Genomic DNA, 24,762 nt, shown 5'->3' with positions numbered 1-24,762 from the left:
TGCTAATGTACTTGCAGCTGTAAAAGGGAAATGGCATCTTTATGTGTATTTAAAGAATGCACTCATTTGTGATTTGCCTTCAGAGAAAGCCTCTTCCCTATCATCATGTGCCACACTTCGGGAGACCCTGTGGTGCCCAGAGAAGTGCGGAAAGGCTGCCTTGCAGTCCAGAACAGCTCTTAGCTGGCATCAGGTCACCTCTACTTGGAAGGCTCCTGGGGACCTGTGCTGGTGGGAAGATGATCGATGGCTTGAGACCACTTGCGGGGTGCATGGACGGACAGGGAGGAAAGCTGTACAGACAGCAGTGCCTTGGTGGCCAACAGCTTGGACTCTGGCAGACTGGAGGAAGGCCCGTGCCTTACTCAACCGGCGCCATCCATTCTTAGATGATATTAGAAGCACCCTCCCGTGTCATTGGCACCCAGTAATGTTTGTGACTCTTCAGCTGCATCTGGCTGATTTCTCTTTCAGAATCTCCAGTTTCCTTTCCCATTCTTTTGTCTCTTTAGTTTGATAAGTTTTCCCTCCTACTAATTTACCAACCTGGAGAGGTGAAAGTTCTGCGTTTTCTCACTTCACTGTTCCACGCTAGCACTAGAGGGAAGCTATTGTTGGAAGGATCACACTGGCTGGTATAAAGTAACTCCAGATTGTCCTTTTTAGCTTTAGGCTGATCCACCCTGGGAGGTCATCGTTGAGACTTAGTTCAAACAAGGACCAATACTTTGGGAAACACTGTCATCATCATCATCATCAAAATGACCAAAAAATGTTTTAATTTTTTAGGAGGTTTGCCTAAAGTGAAAAAAAATTTATTTTCATTATGTGCTGAATCTTTTAAGTCAGAGTAATCAAACAAAGGTGATAAAGAAAGAGTATCTGAAAATCATACAAGACCCTGCCTAGGGAATGAATATGAATTGCCTAAAGGAGGAAATGGAACCTATTGTGTTACAGATAATTTGTTTAATCTCAAATGTAGACATATATCCCATTTCAGTTAGCCACTGGGTTACTGAACTTGGGGGATTTTCTTTTTATTCCTGTCCAAGATAGTGCCCTTTTTGTCAGGTTGTATATGATAATTATTTCAGAAGCTCAAATAAGAAAATGTTTACATGACCAACAACCTCCTTGAAAGCAGTAGGTCGAAGTCATAGTTGGCTTTTATTGACTCAGACTATGTCAGCCCATCTGAAAATGGGCCGAAGTAATCCAGACAATAACCAGCCTCTGGTGTAGGCTGCAGCTCTGCATGTAATCATCTGTTCACGCCAAGAGGGGAAAAGCTGTGTCCCTTTGCTCCTCTTTACTGTCGCTCCACCACCTTTTCCCCTCCCTAGTCCTCTCTCTCCTACCTCCAAATCCCCGCCTAGGCCAGGAAATACCCTACTTCACAGTTTCAGAAAACGGGCTTGCATCCCATTCTTTCAGAAAGTGCCTGCCATGCCCCACTGTTAGCTCAGGCTCTGTCTTCACAACAAAATAAAGGACCATCAGCCATCCTGGCCCAAGCCTGCACAGCATCCTCAGCTGCATGCATCTCTTGGTTCAGATCCTGCTCTACCTTCCAAAACACATAAATCTGACAGCTTTGCAACATCATCTTCCTCTGGAAATGACACAAGGGGTAGAGAAGTTCAACCCCTCTCCCTTTTATGAAAATATTCCTAAAATAATAAAAAGTACTTTGTGGTGATTCCACATTATACCATGTGACTAGAAGATGACCTGAAATCTCCTTGGAGATTAAAGTGGTCTTTCTTGGGCTCCTTCCACAAATTTGGGAAGGGAAGCCTAGGTCCAAAGACACGTGGACCCATCTCTGGTGCCAGCTTCCTTCCTTTTCCTGCAATTCTCCCAGCACAGTGCATTAGCCCCTGTGCTAACCTCCTGCTGGTGCTCACATCCTTTCTCTTCTGGGCTTGGCTGCACACTTTTATCCCTTCACCTCCCTCATTCCCATCAAAACTCGTCCTTCCTGTGTCCTTTCTTCAGACCACCACCACTCCCAAATGTAAGTCCTGAATTCCCTTTCCCTGGCCTCCAAATGATGGTTAATTAGGTTGACAACCCCACATATTGCTGGGTGCCAATGTCAAGGGGTCTCCCCTCCTGGGTAACATTCTGGCATTTTAAGAGGGATTTCCATGAGATGCCCACAGAGGACCCTTGTGTTGAGAATATCAGACCCAGTGGTAGGCTGGGCATGCCGGGGGTATAGGGGATAGGAAGGGGAGGTGTCAAAGCAAAGAAGTTTTGAATCCTGACCCTGCCATTTACTATTTGGCCCTAGAAAAGGGTCTTAGCCTTTAAAAGCCTCCATTTCTTTATCACTGAAATGGGGATAGTAATAGCTACCTTGCAATGTTGTGGTGAGGTTTGAGGCTAACATATGTGGGGGGGGATAAATCACAGCTATTGAAACAATGACCACCCTGTGCCTATTAGATGGGCTTGTAAGCTTGTTCCCAGGATGCAAATAGGATCGTAATGTTCACAGGGCTTGTTGCGGCATTTGACAAATGTTTCATGTTCTTAGGAAGCAGGGTCTGCCTCTTCATTCCTTTATTCTACATATACTTTGGCAGACCCTCTGTGCACCAGCCCTGGGTGGCGAAGGAAATACAGTGGTCAAGAAACGGCTTGCAGTCTAGTGGCCAAAAGACAAATAAACACATAGATAATGAAGAGGAAAAGCACAGGAAACCATGACAGAGATGGCCATGCGGGCCTACCTGAGAGCCGGTGAGGCAGGGAAAGCCTCTTTAAGGAAGCGACTCAACTGAGAAAGGAGATATGAGCAGAATTTAGCCAAGCAGGTCTGGGGGAGAGCATGTTCCAGGCGGAGCACAAAGGCCATGCGGCACAGATGACCATGGATTTGAAAGGAAGCTACGGGCTGGTGCGCCGGGGAGGAAGGGGGAGCTCAGCAGGAGGTGAGGCTGGTAATCCAGGGGATTTGGGACCACACCAGTATTTGGGATCCCAGCAGTGAGATGGATTGGAAAGGGGGCAAGTGAGGTCTCAGAGAAGCGATTTAGGAGACTGAAGACAGAGGCATATTGGACTGGCTGGAGGAAGAGGATCTTTGCCTTTTGCCTTTTGCTCATGTCCAGTGTGGAGCAGAGTCCCTGGGAAATCTCCCCTTTCTCACACTCCTTGGAAAGAATTTGGTACTGTGTACAAAGGTAGCATCTTAGAGGCCTTCCCGTGCATTCCTCCTATTGAGCCAGGAGGTGCAGGCTCTCTTTGTACGTTGCCCTGTTCCCTGCGGCCAGCAGCCTCTGACCCCAAGCTCAGACCTTCCAAATCAGGTGAGCAAGAAGCAGGCTTTTTCCCGTGTGGCAGCTTACATTCCCTAACTGCCCTTGCCGACCCAGCAAATGGAGTCACTTCTACAGCACGGCCTCACCGAGTTAGCTTTGAACTGAAGTAGGGGAAGAGGGGCGCACAGCAAAGCTGACAAAAAGCCTAACTTGTGCAGTTTTCAGGGGCAGCCTTATTCCAGTCAGCTAAATGTGACCACCTGACCTAACCCAATCCCCACCCTGGGGAGTAGGGCCTGGGGAAAGGCTGGTCAGTTGGGGAGCCACATGGAGCAGGTCATGAAGCCAAGGGGCACAAAGGTCAAGCTAGTTCAAGGGTCTCATCAATCTGTAAGAATGGGGGAGCCTGGGGGCCAAAACAGTGCTCGAGAAGTAAGCGGTGTTGGACGCTGGAGCAGCAGCACAACCAGTGGGAGGAGGCCGAGAAGAATTCTGGAGTCAGGGCTGCACAGGCACCTGGGCTCACTCTATGCTGCCCTGGGAAGGGCTTGTGCAGCCAGGAAGGACCATTTAAGTAGAAATGAAACAAGTGATGCCACTCACGGTCTCACCACCTTCCCCGAACGTGGAGGTCTCTGCAGAGTCCACTTTCCCTGAACAAATGAGACTCACTAGTCATCAGCAACATTCTTTATTTATAGTTAAGGTGCTGAAATCTGAAATAAAGATTTATGACTTACTAAAAAATAAATCTGAAATTAGCTTTGCTCTATTTTATATCCTGCCTCTTTCCAAAGGATTCTAGGTATACTTTCTTTTCCTCTTAAAAGATTCCTCCTACATGCTCACTAAATATCAATCTGACAAACCATTTCTTCACAGATCCTATAGAACATAAGCTCAGCCTAGCTTGGGGAGAATTATCACAAATATTTACTTAGCACAGCCTGAATTAGTGAGTTTCCTGCACCGGGGGAGGAGGCATCTTGGTACTGGGTCATGGTCTCATTCCAAATCCAACTATACATGGTCTCATAATTAGGAAGAGTATTGGATCCCAGTGGAGGCCTGAAACCAGTTTTGAGGTTGGATAACTTAAATGAATGCTTTTTATTCCTAAATGAATCCCAGACTCTGAGTGCGGTAAATGTTCCATGTCTGTGTCTGGCCGATCACAAACACCAGCCACGGACTTGCAGGGCTCTCTCTACTGACTTTCTTTGGTTTTGATTTGAGAAGCACTCTGACAAGATCACAGTAGCCTTTACCCGAAAAGCAGGCGAATCTAGAAAACTTTAGGAGGCTCCCCAGAGCCAGCTGGGTAGGGATCAGCCTGTGTGAATTTGGAGTGCACAGCCCACTTCATGGTCAATATTTAAGAGGCCACCCGGAGCCCAGCCTGCTCCCAGAAGATTACGACAATAGCCTGTCACAACACCCCAAATGTTGTACTGGGGCAACCTTTAGGATAACACACCGTCTTCAGGAGGTCCTCTAAAGCAGCTATGCTATTTGGGTTACAGGTTCAGCCGATCTAGCAAATCCCAAAAAGGCTTAAAAAGGATAGAACTTTTTTTTCTCACATGTAAACCCTCTGGGGATAAGCCTTCCAGGGTCAAATGCTGGCTTCAGCTATTGGGGGCCCAGGCTCCTCTGTCTCATTTTTCCACCATCCCTAGAGTATGGCTCTCATTTGCGTAGTCCAAAAAAGGAAATGGGGTGGGGAGGAAGCCCCTTCCTTCTAAGGCACCACCTAGAATTTGTACACATCACTTCTGCTCACATCCAACGGGTCAGAATAGATGTTACATGGCCACATTTCAATGCAAAGGAGGCCACACCCATCAGCAAGCTCATGTACCACACTAGGTCAGGCCTTCAGGCATCATTTACTGCCTATTTATGCAAGGGAGGTTGGGAAATGCAGTCATTACTAGATGGGCATGTGCCCAATGAAATTCAAGGAAGGAAGAAAGTAAAAATGGATATGCGAGACAATTAGGCATCTCTGCTACAGTATATATTTGTGTCCAAGGAAATAAAGGCACACTATTAAGAAATAAACTTTTCTAATGGACCCAGCTCATGAATCAGAGATTTTTCCCATGGAAAAAGAAGAAGAACTAAAAAAGAGAGGCCCATGGGATGAGCAAGTTGTGATTGGCAGGAAGACTAGGGATCAGGGGCCTTTATCCAGCAAGGGCAGTTAGAGGGCACAGAAATTCTGAGGAAGGAAGAACTGGAGACATGGAAAGTTGGAAGAGAATGGTGGGAGCGGGGAAGTATTGGGAGCCAAAGCAAAGTCTCAAATGTATAATATTCCTGGTGGCCAACTCTGTTCAGTAGCCATACTTTATGATCCATTTAGCCCGAGATTCACTCCCATCTAAAAGTACATGTCACTCAGAAGAAAGGATTTAAATCTCTGCTCCATCATTTACCTGCAGAGCGACACAGATTACTTAGCCTTTCTGAGCCTGTTCTACACTTTGGAGCCAGGGTTATAACATTAACCAACAGTGCGATCAGGAGGACAGAATGACACAATGTATATGAAACAACTAGAAGCAAGCCTGGCACAATGCCGTGCCCAGTGAATGATAGATGTGACTAGCATGAAACTTTTCACCTCATAACAAGCAAGAGGCCCCTCAAATAGGGAGCTTAGCCATTATGACAGGATCATGGATATGAAAATGGTCCCTGTGAGAGATACTGAGAACCTGAAGGACACGTACGCATTTAGGATGCCACTCACTGGCAACAATATAGTAATCATAAAAGCAAAACTATTCTTTTTTTTTTAATTAATTCCCTCCCTTTGGGGGAAAGCACTTTAACAGCAACGAGCATGGGAAAAGAACTCATCTGAAAGATGGCATTCCTCACATTATAGCCAGGAAGAAAACAAACCTTCATGCATGAGCTTGTATATATGGAACAGGATGAGGTTGGAGCTATTCGCTGGATGAATAAGTAATTCCATGATTTTACATTTTCACATCCAAGCTAAATAATGTTCTTGGCCAAACAATCCCAGTCAGTTTATCTCCTGGCACCAAATATTTAAGACAAATGCCTCAACATAAATAAAATAAGTAATAGAAAGACTAAATTAATGGTTGTTCTAAGTACTCAGTCATTTAATTAGAGACATGGACAAGGACAGGAAAAATATTCTCAAGATTGTTAACTGAGAGAGACAGAAAGGGAGAGGCAAAAGATTCTGAATAAAATTAGTTCATCCTGGGTCTGACTTCCACTCACTCAGCATGACCATGCCACGGTGTTGTTTTAAATCTTAGAAAAGGGCACTGAAGCAACATTATTCCTGAGACCCATCCAGAATGCCAATTAAAACCAGACTCTTTGGAGAATTAATTGCTGCTCTGCTTAGCAGGATCCATGGAGCATGCCCTGGATTTGATGCCACCAATGATGAGAGAATGGTCAGTACCAATGGCTGGTTTTTAGAAAAGCAAAGCTAAGAAACAATATTTGGGTGGCTTCACTGGGTCAGCACCACTTGCTTCCTCTTGAACCACCAAATTTTTCAACTCATTCCACCCCTAAAGTGTACTGTCTGTGTTCACCTTCCAGAGGTCCTTGTTTCACTGAATTTCTAGAGCCAGTCCCCACTGACAGCACTCTGCCCACCTCATCATTTTTCCTGGGCCTCCTTTCTCCAGTTTGGTTTTGTCTGACCTGAAAGTCTTTAAGAATATTTTAATAAATCCTTCGAAACATTTTAATAAACACCTTTACAGAGAGGAAACACTGTCAGGACTAAACAGGTGCAGACATAACTTGCCAAGGCTTTACCTGATGTTGAGACTTAAAAAAGGGCATTGAAGCATCAGATGGTGAAGTTTCATTTGTAAAACAATTCCTTACGTCACTGTGTGCATTTCTGTCTTTGTGGCTACAATGGCATATTGTCCTTCCTCAGAGACCATCAGAGTAAGTCTTTCTCTACTTAGACTTACTAATTCATTTGTATGACAAGTAATTGATTGTAACCTTAACATAAGTTAGACATGGCAGCCTTTCATGTTACCCTAGGACAATTTATTCCTCCCCATTTCAGTGACAAGTGTTATCTTACAGTGTCACTTCTCTGTCAAGGTGTTCATTAAAATATTTTTAAAGACTTTCAGGTCAGAATGGCAATTTGAGCATATGGGTTTCACTTGACTGAAGAATCAGGGGAGACTTTTCAGCCTTGAGCCATCCCCTGGCAACAGGGGAGCAGGTGATAGGATGTCTCAGGCCCCGCTCTCACGACATAGTTTGCACAAGTGTACAAACAAGTAAAACCTTTTCAGTATTTCAACATCATTCCCATTCCTCTCCCAGTTCAGCCTTGTGTCTCCACCATAGCAGCCTACATTTCACAGCAAAGCATGCAGGGTGCTATCAAGAGAACAGACAGGGAAATGTGTGATCGTTGCCTTTGGGGTTGTGTCTTTCTCTCAATACAGTGATCTTTCCTTTCTCCTGGGGCCCTTGGGTTCTAGCAATGTGAAGTCCTAGCCGATCAGGCAATGAATGGAGCACAGAGCTGGATCCTTACCAGCATCTTTGGGAAAGGTGCCAAGTTCAGAGTCCAAAAAAGTGGGAAAAGCCCACAACTCCTATACTCAGCTCCACAAGCCAGGAGTGACCCTACTAAGCAAAGAGATGAGCTGCCACTCATTTCAGTATTGTTCCATAACAAACCACTCTAAAATAGAGTGGCTGAAAACAACAGTCTGCTATTTTCTCTCACAGTTCTGTGGGTGGACCAGGCTCAGCTGTGTCATTCTCACTTGGGCTCTATGATGAAGCTGCCGTCAGATAGTGGCAAGGGCTGAGTCATCAGAAGGGTGATCGGGGCCGATGTCCAGAGGGCTTCTTCCCTGTCTGTCCCCAGTTCTCCTCTGCACGGCCCCCTGCCCAGTACAGTAGCCTGGACTGCTTGCATGGAGACTCAGGGCACCAAAAGCAGGAAGCAGAAACTTCCAGGCCCTCATATTCCATTATTCAAAACTGTTACAAGCCAATCCAGATTCAAGGGTGCGGAGGAGTAGACTCCTCCTCACTGTGGGGGGAGGGGTCCGTGCACACCGGAGAGGAGGGAGGGATGGCAGCCATCTCTGCAGACAAGCCACCACCTAGCAAGAAGAGGTTTTGCTGGAACAGAAGAAATTCTCACTCTGTATACTGTTCTGAGAGGAGCTTCCTCCACCCCCCTGCTACTCTTGAGTGGCCCAATGACTAAGGCAGCAAAGTAATATTTGAGCAACTTTAATTATTTAAAATATTGATGGGGGTTGGTCAATAAAGCCACACCACCCTTAGACGTCAATAGAGCAAGCAGATAAACAAGTAAAAGATATAGAAGCTTGAACTATGCTAATAAAAATGATTAATAGATATTTAACAGCGTACCCATCAAATGTGAATTCATATTATTTTTTAAATTTGTAGAAGTTGACTGTAACTTAGGCAGCAAGAAAAACCTGAAAAAACAGATAAAGTATAATTTTTATAGGCCACATTTTCCCACCACACCACAAAAAAAAATTTTTTAAGGCTGAAAGTTAGCGATAAGGGATTAAGTGTTTTTTCCCCAAAAAAGTGCTTAGATGTTTTAGAACACTCTTATAAATTACTGTTGAGTTTAAAAGGAAAGCAAAACTAAAATTACTGGGATTCTAGAAAATAATGACAACCGGAGCACCACAATAAAAGCTTACTTGATTTAGAAAAAATGTAGCCTTAAATTTTTTCATTATTAAACCAGAAAAAGAAAAATAAGAAAATAAATGAGCTAAGCATTCAGTTAAAACTTAGAAAAAAATATGAGACAAATCTACAGAAGTCAGAAACAAAGAATCTATGAATATAAGAAAAAATGAAAACAAAGCAAAGAACTGAGAAGTCTTTCAGTTTTTCTTTAGAAATAGCAGTATCATTGCAAATGTTTGCTTTTTACATGCATTTCTTTTTTACTGCAGATAGTTGGTACACAGTATTATATGGGTTTAGGTGTACAACATAATGATTCAACAATTATACATATTACAAAATGCCCACCACAGTAAGTGTAGTTACCATCTGTAACCATACAGAGTTATTACAGTATTGACTATATTCCCTATGTTGTACTTTTCATCAGTTATTTATTTTATAATTAAAAGTTTGTACCTCTTTATGCCCTTCACCTATTTTTCCTGTCCCCTCATCCCCTCCTCTGTAGTAATCACGTTTGTTCTCTATATTTATGAATCCTTTCTGTTTTGTTTGTTCATTTGTTTTATTCTTTAGATTCCACATATATGTAAAATTACATGGTATTTGTCTTTCTCTGTCTGACTTATTTCACTTAGTGTAATGCCCTCTAAGTCCATTCATGTTGTTACAAATGTCAAGATTTCATTCTTTTTTATGACTGAGTAATATTCCACTGTATATATGTATCACACCTTCTTTATCCATTCCTCTGTCCATGGATACTTAAGTTGTTTCCATATCTTGGCTATTGCAAATAATGCTGCAATAAACATAGGGGTGCATATCTTTTTGAATTACTATTATTTATCGTTTTGATACTAGCCATTCTGACTCATATAGGGTGATATCTTATTGACAAATCATTGAAAGTCAAAAAAGTTATACATTACATACATGTAAATATGTATAATACTAATAATGACAAAAGAGATAACACCACAGATAAATTTATTTACCTTAAGAATTTCCTGTGTACAAAGTGCAAATCAATGCAAATACTTAAAAAATCTCAATCAAATAAATGATTTTCCAAGAAAGGATAAATTATAGAAATGGACTCCAGAAAAGGTACAAAACCTGAATAGGCCAATACCTGTGACAAAAACTTTTAAAGTCATCAAAGAACTGTCCTCTAGGAAAACAGCATGCCCAGAATGATTTTGAAAGAATTTTCTCATGCTTTTAATGAACAAGTCATCATTATGTTATTTCAGAAATATAGAATATATTAAAAGTTGAAAATCTTTCCAGTTTCTTTTGTTAAGTTAACATAATCTTGATGACAAAAATAGCACACAGCAAAGGAAAAATGACCAATCTCACATATGAAATTGGATGCAAAAATCTTAAATCAAAGATTGACAGCTGATTCTAGAACTTCTCAGACATTTATTTTGAAATGATAAGAGAATCAGAAGTTAGATGGACTTTTAATGCCCTATAAGGAATTTAAGAATTGCATTTGGTACTTTCATGTGATAGAGAAGACTATGCAACCATTAAAAATAATATTGAAAATTGCAGGGGAGAAATGGTCATAGCATTTTTTTTTAATGTATACAGAATGACCCCATTTTTGTAAATATATGCACCAGTGTGTGTGTGTGTGTGTGTGTGTGTGTGTGATCTGAAAGGAAATGTACATGTTAACTCTCAGTTATAATTTAAAATTCTTCTGTCCTCTTCTTCCTCCTTCCTTTTTGCATTTTCCAAGTTTTCCACAAAGAAAATGTATAACTTTGTAATCAGTTGAAAAGAGGGGATTTTATCCTTAAATAAGTCTTATCTCAGTAGTAATTCTTCACAAACCCTATATTTACATGTGTCCCACTAAAGATGTGCCATTTTTATTTCTACCCTTTCATTATTCTAGCTTCCGCTTGTTACCAAATATTCCCTTCTTGTTTCATCTTACCCTCAGTTCTGGGATCCAAAGAAATTGTTGTGGAGAGCAGGCCAGCACATCTGTCAGCAAAATAAATCAAACTGAAAGAATTGGCCTAGGATCCTTTTGCATGAACAGCACATGAAAGGCCATCTACTATGTGAGAGTTATAGACAGGGCAAATTTGAGGTGGAGGAAAGGCAGGCAAGGAGGGTCCTGGCATCACCCCTCACACACTACCTTCCCTTTGCCCACGGCTTCAGCTTTGGAGATGAGGAAGGAAGGCAGGTGTCTCTGTGCAGTTTGTCCCTGGCCTGGAATTGGGCCTATGAATGAATGCTTTCAAATGAAAAGATAGAATATGGTGACTTCATTTCAAATGATGGGCCAAAGCAAAAGTGTAGGGTTCAAAGAAAGAGAAGGAAGCAGGGCGGTAGAATGAAACACAAATGAACCAGTGGCCAGTTCGTGTTGAAGAACTTGGCTATTTTGCTGCTGTAGGAGGTGGAGAGACATGAAAGAGTTTAAGCAGGAAGACAGCTTTGAATGTGTGTCTCTGTGTATGTATATGTATATATTTATGTATGTAAATATGTAAATTTTTAAATATACAGCCATGTACACATCTTATGGATACACATGCACATCTTCATGTATATATGTAGGTCCATACAAATTTTTATTTATATGTGTGTGTGTGTATATATAAATTTATATGGAAACCAAAATATCACTGGAAAAGAGAAAGGCTGGAGGCAGGAAAACTGGTTTACTTAGTGGCCCAAGTTATAGAAGATGAGCGACAGCAAGGGTGGGGTGGAATGAATGGGTATGAAACTATTAGAGATAGAATCAGACTTGATTCTCCTTGACATAGCAGAAGATGGCCACCCCGAGTTCCCACTTCTATCCCCTCTATTCCAGGGATCAAGCCTAACTGATTGCCTGTAACTCAGTTGTAATTCTAAATTCCCAGAAGAGAGAATCTGATTGGTCTAGCTCAGGCAAGGTGTCTACCTCTGGTCCAGTCACCTCTGACCAAGGCCAGTGTCACAGAGCCCAATTACGGTTGCTGGGGTCCATTTGTTTGTGGGATCACTTGACTGCTGTCTCTCTCCACCTGTGGACTATACTCTTCATGAGGGCAAGGACTGTTTCTGGTTGCTCCACACTGTCTCCAGCACCTTAAGATGTCCAGGACATAAACTGGACCAGCTCAAAAACAGTTGTCAAAATGATAAAAGCGCAAATGACTTAACAAATGAAGAGAATCATAGGCAGAGTAGAAGGCACTATTAAGTCATCCACTCCAGCCCTCCATCCATTCATTGCTCATGTATCTCATTTATCACTACAGCACCAACTTTAGCAGGATTACATCAATTGCCTTCAATACACCAATGAGCTTTTGTGGTCTACTCTGAGAACCAACCCCCATTTACAAGAGTGACTTAAGTGAGAAACTATGCTCTTAATTCTAAACAACTGACTTAAAGCACACTTTCAAAACCCAATCCATTTTTAACTTGAAAAATACCCACAGCACTCCAAGCAAGACAATCAATGGGAGAACTAAGCCAGAGAAAAAAGGTATTTGTCAGAAGAAACATGTTATACATTTCCATCTGATTATTTTTGTATTCTTCTGTGAAATCTAATTTCCTTAAGTGACCTCTGTTCATAGGAAACTATTTGATTAAATCTGTGGGAGCCATGGCATATTTTTAACCATCTCTGAAGGCCAGCTCCCTCTCCACTAAGCATGCCTGATATTCAAACAGATGTTTATAACACTCAGCACACATGAGCTCACCACTGGCAAGTCTTTTGCACACAATCAGCCCACAGCTCTTCTTAGATCTCCCCTATCATCCCGTGAACCCAAATTCAGAACCCACAGGCAAGCTGGAGTCCTTACTGTGGTAAAAAAAAAAAAAAAAAGAGCAGAGGATGAAAAGTCCAATTTTGAATTTTCAATTTATCAATGTTTCATAAATCTAATAACCAATATTGTAAAATACACAATACAAAGAATTAGCCAAAGTAAATGGTATAAAAAGACAAGCAAACTGGCTTCCCCAAAAGAATTCAGATTAAAGTCAAGGGTTCCAAAGTAACTCAAATTTTGATGGAATAATAAAATATTAGGACTGAAAGACAGGCCCTTGTATGTCATCTAGCTAGTGCAACAACTTTATTTTGTAGATGAAGAAGCTAAGGCCTGTAGAAAGTGATTTACTCCAGGATTCACAGTGAGTGCCTTAGGGACAGAACTAGAAGTAGAACTCTGCCTCACAGCCCTAACCCACTGGGCAGACCATAGCCCCATACCTCCAGTTTCCTGTCTCTCTTCTCCTTGGACCATCACTTCCACAGTTCAAAGCTGGGAAGAAGCCAGAATCTTGTCAACGAGAACTTTCATCCTGACTACACCATGAGTGTTTCAAAGTGTGTCACTTCCTATTTAGATTAAGGATTTCATTGAGGGACAATTTCCTTTGATAAGTCAACCAAAAGTAACAAAAAAACACTATTTTACAGGCAACATCTTAGCATCTCTAGTATGAAAATCAAGGGGAGCACATAGGAGTCTTGCTACTCTTCCCCAAGAGCCTAGAAGATGTCCTAAGAAATGATGAAGGAGTGACTAAGGAGACCTGTGCTCACAGCCATGAGTTCATGGAACTTTGATCCTCTGTGAACCTAAGTTTGCAGGGAAACTCTGAACTTTCTAAGAAGGCTTGCTCCACTTCAGAAACCCTCAGGGATATGAGCATTATTTCTTGAGCATAAACTTAAACTTGAACCAAGTGCTGCCATAAAGCTCTCAAGAGAAGACCCAGGTGTTGCCTCAGAGGTGGGAATGTTTGTATTGAGTTGGAGAACAACGTTTGTACTGAGAAGTACACAAGTGGCATATTATATTCTCTTATTGAGCAAACATTTGTGGAGGACTTAGGATGGGTTAGGCTGGACATTCTGCAGAAAAGAGCAAGAAATTCACTGAAAGATGTAAGCAAGGACCAGATCACAAAGCGCAGCATATACCATGGGAAGTATTTGGATTTTATTCTGAAGATGTTTGGGAGCCATTGGAAGATTTTGAGCTGGGCAGTGAATTGATCAGATCTTGAGATCTTGGGAAGATCTCTTGACAGCTATGTCAAGAGCTAAAGACTTGTGGCCAACTGCTACATTGTGTGATGTCAACTATAAGTGCTTCAAGAAACTTCCCTTTTAGTCTGTATTAGGGATAATGCAGTGAAAAGAGGATAAGCAAGCAGAGCTGGTTTTTATCCCATGGCTGCCATTTACCAGCTGTATAATATTGGGCACCTGATTTAACTAAGTCTGAGCCCTCTGTCTCCTTTCTGTACAATGAAGATAATAATACTTAGCTCATAGGGTTTTATAATAAATAAAGACGATGAGCTTGGACCTTTCTAATAACCTTCCAATACCATTAGATTCAGTCAAATCAAAATGGCACTTTCCAGTCCAGGAGGAAAGCCACCTAGCACCTTGCTAAGCCACCACTTAGCAGATGTTGCATTTTCTTCTTAGAATTTAACCAGAGTGTTTTGTTGCTAATGTGTGAACATAATTGGCATTCATGCTTTGTAAATGAGCAAGCCGAGGTAAACTGAGGTCAAAGCCAAATCTTGGATCTGAATCAAACCACCCAAAAGCAAAACTACAAAGAATTAAACTAGGTTACAAAGACCTGTGTACGAACGGAGAGCTCCAGTTGCCTTAGCAACCTTTTAAGCAAACACTGGTGCAGATTTGCTGGCGCATAGGACACTGAGAACATCTGGCCTTCCTATTATCCTCTCACAAGCAAAAAATGATGTCCTGTAAACTGATCTTTAGGCCAATTATATGGTCTAAGTGTTACAGTGTTTGTGTTGGCTCCTCTGGCTCCAGGTTTTAAGAATTTAATTTGTAGCCACACCCCTCCCTGAAGTCCTAATTTCATCTTACTGTAACTGATCCCAGGGATTCGTTTATGCCGAGTCTGCACTTTTTTTCAGAACAATAGCACGTGTAAATATATCACCAGTCAACTGTGTGCAAAGCCATGTGGGAGGTCCTGTAAGAATAAGTTACAGGAGTTACATAGCAAGGGGAGGAGTGTGGAGGGTGCACAAGAGAGCCGGTGCTGGAGGCTGCTCTGGTCACATGCCCAGTGCCACAGTTCTTTTCCCTATATACCAGATTTATTATAGAAGCCAGGTGTGGAGAGTAGAGGCTCTAGCCTGCAGCTTACTTAGAAAGCACTACACTAGAAATCAGAAAACCTGCTGCTACCTCCAACTTGCTTTTCTACCCTAGACAAAGTCATTATTGTGTCTGAGCTTCTGTTTCCCCATCTAGACTGAACTTCATTTACTAAACACCATGTGCCAGGCACTGTTCCAAGGCTGTCACCAACCCTGATTAAGCCAATCTCAATGACTGTAAGGGGCAGGGGGTATTATCATCCCCACTCCACATCACCCAGTGGGGTGTCATGCAGTGGGGGCATGGCAGAGGCCATGAGCTGGCCACTCCCCTCTGGCTGCTCAATGAGAGCTCCGGGCTGCCGTGATCAGCTCTAACGCACTAGGGTTTCCAGAGCCACAGCCCAGTGCTCTGGAACAGGAGACTGTGAGCACACCCCTGGGTGGTACTGACCATAGGAAGGGAGCTCCTTGCCTCTCCCCGGCCCCACCCCACCCCGTCCTTCAGCTTCTCTGACCAAAAGCCGTGAAAGCAGCGTGGGGGCTGACCAAGGGAGGTCTTTCTCCCACCTCCGACCCCCATAGCCCCATTTCACTCCATCTTCAGTTGACAGATGTGAGAGATGGTCTTTAATTCTGTGGATCCTTTCAGACCTTTTTGAAGACATCTGGGGATCCTAATCTGGGTTATAAGCAGAAATACTGGTAGAAGAAAGCTGGGAGCTCTTGATTTGTCTCTGGTAAAAAGAATATTGGACAGTGACTGTGAAGGGGTATGTGGGGGGGACTTGGTGAAGGGGGGAGCCTAGTAATCATAATGTTCTTCATGTAATTGTAGATTAATGATACCAAAATAAATTTAAAAGGTTATACTTTTAAAAAAAAAAAGAATATTGGAGTTACAATTGTGAGGAACGAGTAAATGGGCCTCTGGATTAAGACCCCCAGTGCACCATCAGGCTCCCTGAGGGGAGGAAGCAGTAGGATGGCCAGCCCTTTAAGAAACCCAAAGCCACGTAGGGACTCAACCCCAGGCACCAGCAGCTCCTTCCTCAGGATCAGGATTTTCCTTCATCCTTAGAGGAAATGAATCTCTTGTGTCTCTTGGTCTGACTTAGCATGTCTAGGAATGAAGGACGGAATATGTAGTACAGTAAATCCCAACTCTGGTTGTCCATTACAGGAATTTATCACAGATGGTAATCATTAAGACTTTAACATTCTTGAAGAAAAGAGCTTTATCCAGAATTGTAAATGAACTGTAGCCAAGTTTTAGATTGGTAAAGCTATGTTAAAAAACAAAATTCAACTGAGTAAAATTTGAAGATCTTACTAGCTTTATTCAACATTTATGAATCGGGCAGCATCATCTCTTGCAAACAGCGAGGAGCTCCAAAGAGCTAAACAAAATGGGAGACTTTTATAGATGCAAGGGTCAGCGACAAGGAAAGAGAAGACCACCATATCTTTCTTTGGGGGACGCAAGGGGTCTGTCAGACAGATTACCTCACTACTGCTGACCAGGAAATCCCAGATTGAATGGCTTTAAAATGACATTCCCCAGAGAAGCTGAAACTGCAATTAGGTCAGGTATTAAGTCTTGGGTTATTGACCCAGGGCTTAGCACAAGTGACTCCATTTGGGGTCTGATGTCTCTCTTTTTTTAAACAGCTGTGAAAGAGGGCAGCCTTTTATAGTACTGGGACAACTGGGAATTTATAATACTGAGTTACAAAATCAGCACATGAAAGCTTGACCTTGAACTGGGATTTATGGGCAAGGCAAAGAGAAGATGGTAATTCATTCCTGCAGTTAGTGGACCCCCAATCAGAACTGAATAAGGCTGGGCCCTGGTTTAAACTCATGAAATGCAAGCTCAGAGAAAATGAGGTACTGACATCTAAATATGGTATTGTAATTCCTAAACCAATGGTGGAGCAACAAAGTGCAAAACAAGGCTGCTACCTTCCAGAAGTTTCTCCTCTGGTCAGAGGCACAAGGCATTTGCAGACCAAACAATTATATAGGCGTATGTGTAACTGGAGAACCCAGGGAGGGAAGCAAGCAGAAAATAGAGGCTGGAATCATCAGGGAAAGGTGTGTGAAGGAAAGGGACTTGCCTGGTGACTTGAAGGATAAGTAGCATATGCACATGTGAGGAAAGGTTTGCTCAGCAACCCCCAATCTCCTGCAAACATACATGTGTCCCTGCTGTGACTGTCATCCCAAGCCTAGCCTCGAGTCACACTGCTGTATTTCCCGCAGATGATTGTTCCTTAAATTCCACAGCGTCACCCTCCACATTCCCCCTCAGGCCTCTTGAAAGGCCTGGAAAGGGAAACTCTGGCCTCTCTGGACATACCCCATTGAGGTTGGACCACACAACATGAGCATCCATCCCGTCCTGGAGGGTGAGGCCAGGAAAAATCCATATCCCACCCCCACCCCAGCGTAACACTGTCAGGTTAAAATGAGCAGCAGGAAGAAGGGGCAGGGCAGTGTCAGACAGGAGTGCCCCCCGCAGCCTCCCTGGAGAGGGATGCTGCAGGCTTCCAGGGCACACGCTGGAGAGAACAAGCAGATGCACCCACAGGTGTTGGAAGTTTGGAGGGTGGCTAGGACCCCACAAGGGTGGTCAGCAGCCTGCCCGGGCAAGGTGGGAGGGTCCCTGGGGAAGAGTGAGGGGGGCAGATGCAGCAGGAGAGCCATTGTGCCCAGTCCCTTGCAGAGCCTCGCATCGGGGGACAGGCTCCTGAATGCCTGCTGAGACTAGAGAGAGCTGATGGGGGACAGGAAGGCTGGGACTGGGACTCGGAAGAGCAGAGGGGACATGCCACAGGGGAGAGAGCTGAGGCATTCTGCACTTTCTAGAGGCTGCTGTAGGGGTTCCAGGTGTCTGCTCTCCATTGTCCAGTCGGTTCCCAGGAAGAGTAGTAGAAAAGCGTAATTCAGGATAGATGTCCACTTCATAATAAAATGTCCCTAGGCTATATTTATTAAGGGCCAAAGGGTGCCTGGGCAGGTACAGCAGCATCTGGAGAAGAGGGAACGCCTCAGCCAGGGCAAGGATGTGATGAGTTGTTCATGCCAGAATTCTGGGGAAGGAGGGAGCATGGAGAGAGAGACTGTGCCCACTGTATCTCGTTCCCATCAGCAGGGAGAGCTGCCTCCTTAACTCACCACCCACACCAGCAGTTGAGGGGGCCAAAAGGAGGTTGGGGAGGCAGATGCATGACAGCCTCTGAGAATGTGGCCCCCGTTTGCCATATCTGTGACAACACAGATAGTAGGTGAATCCAGCACCTTTGAATTCCAATGTAGGAGAAGCCCATATTGCTAACCTTCTACTGACTCCAGGAGTGTGATTGAAATCAACTGAAATGTTAGCTTTGTTTATAAAATGTGAGAACCTATCCTTAGATGACATTCTAGTGTAGCAGAAAGCATGGAAGTTGAGGGTCTATATGGGTTCGAGTCAGCAACCTCACCTTCTCCTAGTTGTGTGGCCTTGGGAACATGACTTCACCTTTCTGAGCCTCAGTTTCCTCATCTTTGACACGGAACATTTGAAAATAATACCTGCTGGCAAGGCCACTGAGGAGATGAAATTTGATGACCTCTGTACGCAGCTGGACCCCTTGTATCCAGCTAACATCAGTCGTCTTTTCTTCCTCCTCCTTAAAAGATGGAGATTCCGGGAAAAATGAGTTTTAACCAATAATTTTGCAACATGGTAAGCCCAAAAAAGGGAACGGGGAGCTTATTTGTTGCCAAGTTATATTATAAGCCAGTAAAGCACTGTCATAAGCATCATGTCTGTATTTCTTTCAAGGCGCCCACCACACTTCCCACCTGCCCTGTTGGAAAGCCATGGCACCCACTGGCTCATGTTTCCTTCTCTCTGATTCTCTTCCAGGGGCGCTGTATCAACTTCACAAGAGTCAAGAACAATCAGCCGGCCAAATACCCCCTCAACAACGCCTACCACACCACCTCACCACCCCCTGCCCCTATTTACACCCCCCCACCCCCTGCTTCCCACTGTCCTCCCCCACCCCCCAGCGCACCCACCCCTCCAATTCCATCCCCCCCTTCCACCCTGCCCCCTCCCCCTCAGGCACCACCTCCCAACAGGGCGCCACCCCCCTCCCGACCTCCTCCTAGGCCTTCTGTCTAGAACCCGAAGTTCATGCTCTGTGCTCTCAGAAACTCTGGGGAGGAGGCTCCTCCGTGGTGTTAGAACGAGTCTTTCCCATTAGGGGAGGCTTCTGCTTTGGAAATGAGTGGGGATAAAGCCCACTGACCTTCACACACTTTAAAAATTGGTTTGCAATGCCAATACACCAACAATTGTGATCAGCAGGAAGAAATAGAAATTTTGGAATGCCTGAAAACAAATAATAAGGCAACTACAGTCGCAATTATAGCCAGCCATCACCTCTAGAAGGTCCAGAGGCAGTGAAACTGTTGAGATGCTCTAAATGGGATTGTGCCTCATGGAGATCAATAGGAAAATCATTTCTCTGAGGGTGAAACACAGAGTCAGATGGATAAGAAGCAATATTGCTGGGTTTCTAAATGCTGCCTTCCCTTCTCCGCTCCACCTCCATCATCTCCTTGGCATAAGAACCAAGGAACCCTCACCCCTGTGCACCATCCAGGAAGGTGGAAACCCTTTGTCTACAACTTTGGGAAAACCTTGGGGTCCCCATATGGCAAAAACTCAACATCAGACAGGAATCCAAAAGTATGTTCTCCTGGGATTTGCAGAGAAGTAAAATCATATGACTTATTTTCCTTTCAAATTCTCCCAGTTTCCAAGCGAGGAAGAGAGCAAGTGTTTACTGATGGAAGAAGGTATGTTGCCATGTTGCTGTGTAAGTGAAATCAGGTGTGTGCATTGACGGGGAGGACTGATGGGAGCATCAGACGGTTTCTGAAACTCACAGGCCATCAGCAGCTAGAGGTGGCTGGCTCTGGCCCGACACGGTCCCCTGAACCAACAGACAATGGCATTCTTGAAGAGCAACCTGTTAATGATTCATGCTAAAACTTGAGATTTGGCTTTGGTTTAAATCACTTAAGATATGAAGAAGTGATTGATCCCATTTTCCAGAGACAAATGGGAGTTGATCTTCCCAAAATGGCATCACTAGGCCCTACCACACAATTCCACTGATTATTTTCTTTCTTGGTAGAGTTGTGCACCAGACTTCCAGGTAGAGTTGAGAAACAATGGTCCTGACATAATAAGGAAACTACTCCAGTTTCTTTGATTAACCCCAGTGAACGCATGTATGTGTGGATGCAAATATATTTCTCCTTGGCTTTTCAATGTACTCACAGGTAGCAGCTGTCAATCCAGGGGAAATGCATCAAATAAGCAACACAGATGTGTTCTGCCTGAAATTCCCACCAGGCCTGGCACCCACCCCATTCCTCCAAGTCTTTCTGAATCTGATTTCTCACTAAGCCTATAATCACTTTCTAAACATCGTGCTTCTTCCCCCAAGGGTGAAAACAGGGGTCATTGTTGAGGGCCTACTGCACCATCCTGTTCAAAACGACCTCCCCCTCTGGTTTCCACAGACCTTAAAGTTCCTCTCCTAAACCCTCAAATCCTTAAATCTCTTCTGGAACAAAGCAGAATATAAAGTAAATATAAACTCAGTGCTTTGAGGTACGGTCTCCAAAGATCCTTCAAGAGCCCTTCAAACCAGCCTCATTCTTTCACCCTACTTAGAACAGAGGCATGGGGGCCTGCCATGCTTTCCATCAACACCAGCTCTTGCAGCACAGCGGGTGTTGCCCATCAACCACTGCTCCCTGCTCCTGTGGCGCTCCACTGTTTCTCCAGTCCTCAAATCAGCGCCAAAGAGCCACCAGTCATCGGTCACAACTGAGAGAGAGATGCACCCTGTTTGCCATCCCTGCTTTAGAAAATGAAACAGGGATTGCCTGGGGGAATGGGAACCCCATGGTATAAAAGGTACAGTCAGGTACAGGAAACAGATCTAGGCAGAGTGCCGGAGTGGGGGGCCCCAGGCGCTAAGTCAGCAGCACCAGTGCCAGACTGACGCTGGTCCAGGTGAACCTCAAGCCAGCCCTCCTCCCAGCCTGCCGCTTCCAGAGAGGCTCCCAGCCTTCTCAGACAGTGAGGATCAGAGATGGTTTCCAGGACTTAGGAAAGAAAGCAACCTCCACCCCCTGCCTCCCAACCTGGCCGGCATTGTCTATTTTTAGAACACCCTTTAGGCTTCTTTAGTATAGTCCCTCAGGCAGCAGGGGCCACAGGGTCTCAGGCCACCTGTGGTGACATTGCTGGGCTCCCAAAACCGTTCCATGGGAGACTAGGCTTCCCAGGCTCACAGTGTAGAGATGTTGAGCCCACAGCAACTGTTTTGACTGCTGGCAGTACAAAACGGTCCCCCCCACACCACTGCCGCACGACTCCCTGCGGCCTTCAGAATGTTCAAGCCCAGATGCTGACATTTTTGTGCAACAAGATGGCTGGCATCAGGTGAGAATGCAACTGGCAGGGTCTCAGCCGCACATCAGTCAGAAGCCCTGTGCAGTTTCCAAGGTATTATGATGAACTTTTTGATGAAATAGGGAACTGCAGGTAGGTGATGATTTTGAAAAGGATTCCCAGGGTTTATTCTTAAAAATTGACTCATCATGTCATCCCTAGTCATTTAGAATTGCAGTTGATGTCATTTAGAATTAGAGTTGATACGATTTATACTGTATGAACAAGGCAGTATTTTAAGAGTAGGCTAGTAACTGGTTTATAAAATCTATCAGTACTCCTACCATCCCTTGTAAAAGACAGCAGACATGATTGTGATCAGGAAACCGCACAAAATTATTTTTTTCAACCCCCATGTTATTGTCCTTGTGAAGATTTTTTTAAATAAAAGCCAACTTTTTGTTGTATATATTCATATTCCATGTGTTAGATGGAAGCATTTTCTATCCAGTGTGAATAAAAAGAACGGTTGTAGTAAATTATTATAAAGCCAATGATATTTCATGGCAGGTTATTCTACCAAGCTGTGCTTGTTGGTTTTTCCCATGACTGTATTGCTTTTATAAATGTACAAATAGTTACTGAAATGACGAGACCCTTGTTTGCACAGCATTAATAAGAACCTTGAGCTCTGTGGTCCCTTCTGTTGACTACCCAGCTCACAAAACAGTTCCTGGCCTGGAGCTTGGCACATACTCCAGTGAGACACAAGTTCTCTCTTTTACCAAAGTCAAAAATGGAGCTTGAGGACAAATTAATAGTCTTGTGTATCTGGCTATGGGTAGCCTCATTATAAATATCACTAGTGTGGCAAGAGATGATCTTGATGTCTCACATATACTGAAGTCCAAACACTGTGTCAGATGAGAAAAATCCATCAGAGAGGTAGAAAACAATAATTGAGAAAATGAGCAACAATTTCAGCCTAGTGTCAATGCAATAAAAACAATGCTGTGTAAAATGGGTTGAATTAGTTTGCAAACTATATAAAGATATATGCAGTAAAAAGTCTGTTAATGAACACCACATGGGAATGGGTGTCCTAGCCAATTGCCTTTTCTAGTTATCTGAGCTCTACTATATTATCATACTTGGATAACCAGTTTAAAAGAATTAGAATATGATTTTTTAAATACATTTAACATTAAACTCTTCTTCTAATTCTTCTTTCTGTGATAATTCAGAAGACAGTTACAGACCTTCAGTGAGTCATTGTCACAAAAAATCAGCTATCACTGTACCATGCTATAAGAGACTGGGCTACAACTGTACAGCGACAAACCTTGGAAGTTGCTTTTTTTAAAAAAAATGATAATAAATTCCTGAAATCCACTCTTTTACTGGTTGTTTCTCTTTGTTATAAAAATACAACATAGATTGTTAAAGTGCTTAACATCCTGGATGTCATTCTACAAATTAAATTATATTTCTCAAATTATTTTGTGCCTCCAACTAAACTATTTATTGTCTTGATTGCTGTCATTTTTTCTTTAGATGCCCAACAATCAGAATATACTTTATTTTCAGTGATAGTTTTAAAATTTGAAAAGTAATCCATGCCAAATGGGAAAATAAAAAGTGAAGACAAGAGAAGCACACAGAAAAAAATGTATCATTCAGGATTGTGTCTTGCTTCCTATTACAGAAACGTGGCTGTGACTGATTTGATTCACAGAGCAAATACTGCAGGGGTTTGCAGCTGCTCAAGAAACTAGGCAGTGTTTTAGATAGTGCTATAATAAATGCTATAATAAATACCCTTCCACCTGTATATACACCTCAAAATATTTTTGTTATTTCTGCACTTTTAATACAAACCACTTTATTCTTCTTAGCTGCTTCAATTCAGTTCCTCCACTTACATTTTTTGTAGACAAAAGAGTATCTCTTTCTAGTTCCTCAATTTCTTTACAAGTCCTCATTAAGCCCTGAGTTCATCTTAATTGGAATAAAAACATCCACAAACAAAACCATGCCACAACTTTTTCTAAGATTTCATTAGTATTCACTTTTTAACAGAATTCTGGACACATGCACACTTCTAAATGTCATCTTAATCATTAAATGGTTTTGAGATAATCAGCTAGCAATTTGGAAGGAAAAAGAAAAGTTGGAGCCCTACCTCACTCCTTACACCAAAATTAACTCTAGCTGTATTTAAGTGCAACAAAACCAGGACAGTACTAGAGGTGGAACATGTTTACTGTATGGTATATTGAAGAATTTTTACATCCTACGTATTGTTTGCATTATCAATCAACTTTTTTATGAAATCACTTTCCCTACCTTGGGGAGTGCTTCAATGCATTCAGGCAAATAAAGAAAGGAACCATTACTGACAGAATAAAATCATTGGTCAAATGCTGACTGTGACCTTGAGCAGGAGAGCCACAATTTTTCATCACAAATCCAATTTTCTGCCTCCAGATAAATCTGGGCTTCTCTGGAGTCTCCCTTAGGTATAGAATAACCAATAAAACACTTTGTCCAACCAAATACATTGCAAACAAGGTCAACGTGCTTACATTTACATTGTGTTGGCTTGAACCACCACACCAATCATAACACAATCCCAAAGTTTTACCCAAACAAATTAGAAGCCTTAAAATTCCGCTAGCTGTAATTTTGATTCCTCTCCTTTTTACTCCACATTCGAATGGTCACTTAGTTATATAGATTCTTCCTTCTCTACTTCAGCTGGGACAACTTTAATTTTTAGAATTTGAAACTGCGCAATAAGTCCTTTATTCAGTTTTAAATATTTCACAGTGTTCTCATAAAGCCACATTAGCAGTTAACAAAATTCTGCCTGAGTCACTTGAGAGCTCAAAGCAAAGCTCTGTTAAAAGATGTTCAAGTCATTTTCACATTCAGGACTTTAGCCGGCATCTTAAGTTCTGAGTGCTTATAAACATTAAAATGGATGCAACTCAAGACAGACATTTTCCTTTGTGTAGTGAAGTGGTTTGCATTCTTGCAAAATATTTCTAAAGTACAGGAAATGTTGCATGTAAGTGCTTATAGCACAGAAAATGTTTCATCTTCTTCCGAAGGAGAAGTTCTAAGACAGGAGACCTG

At 43.0% G+C, this 24,762-nt stretch overlaps 1 protein-coding gene across 1 annotated transcript in view; it reads left to right on the top strand.

The window, feature by feature from the left end:
- ANTXR1 (ANTXR cell adhesion molecule 1) overlaps window positions 1-23,016 on the top strand; it is a 221,256-nt gene extending 198,240 nt beyond the window's left edge. Inside the window, exon 18 of the mRNA XM_036908236.2 lies at window positions 19,072-23,016. Within this exon, the coding sequence (XP_036764131.1) occupies window positions 19,072-19,332 (261 nt within the window). The 3' untranslated portion in view covers window positions 19,333-23,016. The remainder of the gene's footprint in view (window positions 1-19,071) is intronic.
- Window positions 23,017-24,762: the final 1,746 nt, after the last annotated feature.

Source organism: Manis pentadactyla, chromosome 2, assembly GCF_030020395.1.
Source record: "Manis pentadactyla isolate mManPen7 chromosome 2, mManPen7.hap1, whole genome shotgun sequence".
NCBI classification, from domain to species: domain Eukaryota; kingdom Metazoa; phylum Chordata; class Mammalia; order Pholidota; family Manidae; genus Manis; species Manis pentadactyla.
The sequence above is the reverse complement of the archived record's forward strand: the minus strand, read 5'-3'. Positions and strand labels throughout refer to the sequence as shown.